At 33.0% G+C, this 6,201-nt stretch overlaps 1 protein-coding gene across 2 annotated transcripts; it reads right to left on the bottom strand.

Annotated features, from left to right (window-relative positions):
- Positions 1-2,724: 2,724 nt before the first annotated feature.
- Positions 2,725-5,998, bottom strand: LOC120090836 (uncharacterized). Of its 2 annotated transcripts, XM_039048546.2 has the most exons (3): positions 5,052-5,998; positions 4,406-4,444; positions 2,725-3,232 (listed from the first exon to the last, which is right to left on the bottom strand). In XM_039048546.2, exons 1-2 carry the CDS (start codon positions 5,425-5,427, stop codon positions 4,440-4,442), a joined length of 381 nt encoding a protein of 126 aa, XP_038904474.2. In that variant the 5' UTR covers positions 5,428-5,998; the 3' UTR covers positions 2,725-3,232; positions 4,406-4,439. The 2 variants fall into 2 exon arrangements, with proteins under 2 accessions (XP_038904474.2, XP_038904470.2); XM_039048542.2 differs by lacking the exon at positions 4,406-4,444 and having other exon boundaries at positions 2,877-3,232.
- Between the last annotated feature and the right edge of the window lie 203 nt (positions 5,999-6,201).

Below are 6,201 nucleotides of genomic sequence, written 5' to 3'. Positions count from 1 at the left end.
CTTCCTACGTGTGAGATTCTTACTAGCTAAAAGATTATGACACTAGATGAGATGTATCCCCATTGTCATCGAGGATAGAAATCCAACCTACTCCACGAGGTTGCACCCAAAGATTAGATTATCAAAGGATTAGTTTACAGTACAGACCATCTTTTGCATAAATTAAAAGAATTCTCTTCTTGAGTTTAATCTGTAATCCCTATCACTCTCTGATAATTTATGTTCACAGACTCTTCTTGTACAGATATTGTGTGCTCAACAATTGTTCAAGTAGTTAACAATCTCCAATCGAAATGCATGTCCAAAGATTCAATAAAAACCAACATTAAATGACTCTTGAAGAGCCAATAAAAAATAATTACAATTGTATTATTTTGTATGTGATTTTAACAATATTCAAAATCTATAACAAAGAATCATTCACTCAGTAATGAAAAATATTTCATCAATCAATCAGCGAGAGGTAAGGATATATAACGTAATTACTTCCTTGAGTTTATCAATAACCAAAGTGGTGCAAATCTCATCTTAGAAACAATTTTGACAATAAGAAAAAAATATTTAAAAGAAAATAACAATTATTTTGAAGAATTTAATTTTTAAAGAGAGAACCAAAAAAAAAAAAAAGAGAGAGAGAGAAATCCAAAATAGGAAACAAAAATAATGTCAAATGAATTAATATTTTCAATAAAGAAATAATCTTTTTAGTTTCGAGCGCGTACATGCTTAGAACATTAGAAAGAACAGAAGGGTGAGATCTATACACATAAAGATTGTACAAAAAAAACATATGAAACTTATTGAAAATATAGATATTAAATTTGAATAACTATATAAACTTTCGGCTCCTATACCTATCTAGACTTTACATTTTAATTAAGGATTCCATCTCCAGATTTTTATTTTGTATCTATTTTTTTTAGTACAATAATTAGTAGTGGAAGCATTCCGACCTCTGACCTCTCCATCAATAATATATCTAATAGGTTTGATTTGTATTTTAACATATATTTAAAATTTATTTGGAAAACTGATTTAAGAAGAAATTCAAAACATTGAAGGTCAAGATAAGATAATTAATAACATAGATTTACTAGATTTATAAATTATGGCGGGTACTTTTTAAAGTATAGAAATTAAATAAACACACTCTTAAATCTTCAACCATTTATTAAAAACTTTTCAACCAATGTTTTTTTTAAAATTCTTTTAAATATATAGGATAAAAAGATCGAACATTTAAATTTGAAATTGATAGTACAAGAATTTACCAATCGAATGCTCATTCTTAAAACTTTTCAAAGAGTATAGACAACAAAAATAACACTAAGCTTTTAATTTAACATGATTTTTCAAATATAAAATTAACCACAAAATTCACAAGGAATAACAAACACTTGAAAATAAAAAGTTTATTTAAATAACAATATTTCTTATTTTCATTTAATATATTTAAACATTTTTTTCAGACCAATCACACAATTGAATAACAGTGATTGACTTCTTACATAACATCACAACTAAAGTTCCAACCAAAGACTAATTAAAACCATTTTATTAAGAAAAAGTCAAGATATTACAAATATAACAACTAATTTTATCACCCATTATAGTTTTCCAATTTTTAGGCAATCCCTCAATCTCAGCCATAATTAATTAATATCGATGTCAATATCAAATTTTCATATTAAATAAAATATCGATGTCTATAAATACTTCTGTAAATAGAAGAAAAAAAATTAATCAACTTCCTCTTTCTTCTACACTAAGCTATCCATCTTATTATTTATGTAGATCTTCCTATTACAATATATACATATAATATAAGTTTTATAAATATTTATAAAAGATATAAAAGATACCTATTAATTCCAAAGTCTTTAATTCATAGATAGCACATTTTAATCTGATATACTATGTCAATTTTGGGAGAAAATCAACATCAAAAATCAACCAAAAAAGTGCATGAAATCCGACCAACGGTGAGTAGGCTCGATTGGTTTTGTTGGATTTTTTTTTCCAGGAAAACCAAAGTGAATGAAAATGAAAGATGAAGTGTTTTCGTCATGTTAATATAATTTGCAACTTTTTTTTAAATTTTCAATCAATCATTTTTTATTAAAAAATTTAAATCAATCATGTAGTAGACTCGGAATTCAGACAACATAAAAAGAAAAATAATAAATCAATACTAAGGCAATAGGCCTAAGTTAATGATAGTATGCTTACTTTTATGCTTATTTTTTTAAAAAAAAAAATTAAAAAAATAATATTTATATATATCTTTTCAAATTTTGTTATATGAAAACTGGAAATTGACCAACTTCAATTCAGTTTGTTTCGATTGATTGAATTGATTTTCAGTGTTGGTATGCTCAGCCCTAGCCATTTTCAGTCAGTATTTTTCAGAAGTCTTTTGGGATAAATCCTTCGTCAACTTGGACTAAAAGTAACATATTTGACTTCAAAAGAAAGGACAAAAGAAATTAAATGAAAAGTGGGACCACCTAGAAATACAACTCATAACCCATAAAGGAAAGGATGAAAGCTGAAGGGAAAAAAAAAGGATGAACAAGAATCAATTCTTAGGCTAATTGTCCACTTTGCCACTTTTATACAATCTTTACGACTAAGTCTATGTTAAGGAGTTAATGAATGTGGCTGCCAACTACAATATGATTACCCATATTAAGTAACTCTCAACTTCAAGTGTTAGGGTGAGACTTTCACAACTCTGTTTCTATTAAAAAAGAAAAAATGTAACATTTCTAGATATTTTCTCTAAAGCTTTTCATCCATGGACCCCGATGTGCTAGTGTGAAACGACATAAACCTTCGACCAAGTAGAAGGAGGCTCGAGATATTAGAGTATTCAGTAATGAAAAGGGGGGGCAACAGCTAATTACTTCTATAATCAATACAAGTAACTTCAAAGGTATGGCCTAAGCGTAAGAGGAGGAAATGAAATGGAACCAGGTCCCCCACTTCTTGCATTTCCTTATCGTATTCTTAAACCTTCCAACATTTTGTTCCCTTCAATTTAACAGAAACAATATCAACAGGATCCAGTATGGTATGAAATATACTATTAACAAACATTTCTTCTCCGTGGAGTCGAGAAGAAAGCCAACCAGCGAGGCAGTACCAAGGGAATTAGAGGCACCCGACACCACCGTAAACAGAAATTGCTTCATAGTCCAACATCATCTACCTCTTCACATTAGTTTCCAAGCTGCAGTCACAAAAGTAAATGGGAAAATTGAGTTAGAAAGTTCTATATTTGTTGCAAACAAGAAACAGGGACGATAGACGGGCTGGTTGCTGATTAAACAGCTTCGTGCGGATGGGAAAAATAGTAGTTACGAAGTTAGCAAATCTTCATAGTCCTATGACTCTACAAATGCTAAAATGGAACACTTGTAAAGTTAGCTAATTAACAATTACGGTCAGAGACAAGTACAGAAAATGCAGCATTGAAACTTGAAGCTATTACTTGCAAAACAAATCTTTTACTTCAGGCAACACTTTCTAACAGAAGGCAATTGCAGAAAACAGCGACTTCTGTTCGACACCCAAGATGGAGCATGAAGTTTTTTGACAGTTAATATGACTCCTTGGTTGAAGTCATTCATTTGCAAGACATTTGAATGAAACTATGAAAAACTACAAACAGCTTACAAGGTCATAAACAAAGAAGAAAATTGGTCTCCATTTATGAGTACAAACAGAATACATATCCCAAAATTCTGAATAACAGACCAACGAAGGAACTGTCTTCATGTTTCTGTTAGTATTGATTTTGACATTCCCTAGAGAATCTTGTATTTATATGTCCATGGATTTTGATACTACCATCTTTGGATCTCGACAAACCATTCTTCATATTACAAAAGTGGAAAGAGGAATAACCCCAAGCCAAAGGTCCAAAGGAGTTACAAAAAACATCTCCAATTAGACAAAAGTTTATCAAAACTATAAGACTTGAAGTATTTAGACAATTTAAATCAAGAGATAGCGATCAAGATAACATGCTCTAGGAAAGGAAAGGATCGAAATTTTGATAAGAGACAATTTCAAGTTGTGGAGGGTAAGTGAAAAAGAAAATTCACCCAACAAGGCAAATAGAGTTTGACATTCTCACAACGACCTTTTCGTTTTCCGATGCTTAACCGATGGTTTGAAAAGTTTGGTGGATCTATTAGTAAAGGATTGGGACGTTAGGAAAAGCCTCCAAAGTTTTATGTCCAAGTCCTAGGTAGGGAAAATCTTACTCATTTTAAAGCCTATTTCTTTCTCAAAGTTGGCCCAAGGGCAGACCGTGGCTTAGCAAGATTAATGAGGGTGGACCATGAGCATAAATGCAAGAAATGGGACCCTCGACATCAAGATTATCAAATGGCCAAACCTTCTTTTTCATTTTCTCTCAATGCAAGTTGTTCCTATCCTGGAAGAAAAAAATCAAGGTTATCATTAGGAAAAAGTGTTAAGATATTTCATGGTACCGTGCACTACAATGCCAACGTGAAAGTGACACCGTTTTTGCTAAAATCAACCATAAGGTCCATAACCTGGCTTTTAAACGAAATCAAAATCAGACTAATCAGTTTCCAAAAAAGCACCAAATATTAGAACACTCCAACACTTGTAAGACACATATATGTATTTGTATTCCTATTCGTGCTTATTCGTCAGTTTCTATTCTGGGATTGTACGGTTTGAAACATAGATTGTTAGGAAGCCTTGATCTATCTGTTTTATAAGACAAATTCTTCTTTCCCCAAACGATTAGTTCTTCAATACGACGAACGATCACGCTTGACCTTCAGAAAATAAGACATAAAAGCCATCCCCATCATTGGTTCTAAAAAAAACAGAGTTCCAACAGAAGAATTTGAATCTACTTTACTTTAAACGGATTCAACATACCAATTGGAGGAGAAATTAAATTTACTTCTAAGACTCAAAAATTGATTATGTCATTCAAACACAGCAAAATCATATCAAAGAGAAATCGAAATTCACAAGAAAATCATCAAAACGAACAACCGTACCTGGAATATCCTTTCTAGGCGGAGCCGTAGCGTAGCAGATAATCGAGCGTCCGATCATGGAGAGGCAGGAAACCACCGCGGCGACATAGAAAAACATAATTAATCCAATAACCCAAGGCATCATCATGAATCCGATGAAGAAGGTAACCGATCCACAGAGCATCAGAGCCAGAGAAATCCCTAGAAGTAGCGACGCAAACCCCGCCGGAGTTATCTGCGCCGGAAACGACCGTCGTGAAGACGCGGTTGTAACCACCGGTGAGTGATCCGAAAACGGAATCGACGACGGTGGCGAACGGAGAATATTCATAACAAGCGAAGAAAACTCGTAGAAAACACTCGATTGCCCCCCATCTCGCTGCTGTCGTTGCATCATAATTCCTAGATCAAAAACTCTCCAAAAGGGAAAATCCTCTGAAGAAAAAGAAAACCCAACAACGCTTTTGTTGAAAAAGTCGAGGGAAACGGATAAATCAAAGAAACTTTTTATGGAAAAAGGGGCCCCGTGATTGGATTGGAGAGACTAAAACCCGTCAACAACAAGAACGGCAAGTGGATAGGTCTGATAAGCAAAACTTTTGTTTGTTTCTTGACAAAATCATTCAATCCACAAGACAAACACACGGAACGGTGAAAACCCAAATCCAAGATCGAACTAAAAAACCCTTTTTTGGGGTTACCCAGAAAGTTCTTGTTCACTTTTAACTCGATTTTCTGTTTGGATAGAGAGAAAACAAAAGGAAGAAAAGGGGGAATTGGGATTGAGATAAATATGGAGGAGGGTGAAATGAAAGGGAAGATTTGGTGGATTACACGTAATGGACACGAATTGGGAGCTGGGACCTTATCTTCAAGGGATAACGACGGCTTTGCGCTCGCGTAATGGCTTCTTCGCATGCTGCTGCGAATTTTGGGAGTTTGGCGTTCTTTATGCGGCAATTTGCTGGAGCCTTTCCCTTTCTTCTTTGGGATCGGAGAAGTCATAGGGGCGTGTGATGAATTTCAATAAGAATGATTGATTTCTTTTTCTAAACCCATTGCAAATTTCTTTTTCTAAACCCATTGCAAAAAGATAATGATAGGTACAACATACATTCTCATTCTTTATCCAAAAAAAATTATTTAAAATGTATTTAAAAAAAATTATTTA

Source organism: Benincasa hispida, chromosome 1 (genome assembly GCF_027475165.1).
Source record: "Benincasa hispida cultivar pf3 chromosome 1, pf3_genome.v1.1, whole genome shotgun sequence".
Classification (NCBI taxonomy): domain Eukaryota; kingdom Viridiplantae; phylum Streptophyta; class Magnoliopsida; order Cucurbitales; family Cucurbitaceae; genus Benincasa; species Benincasa hispida.
The sequence above is the reverse complement of the archived record's forward strand: the minus strand, read 5'-3'. Positions and strand labels throughout refer to the sequence as shown.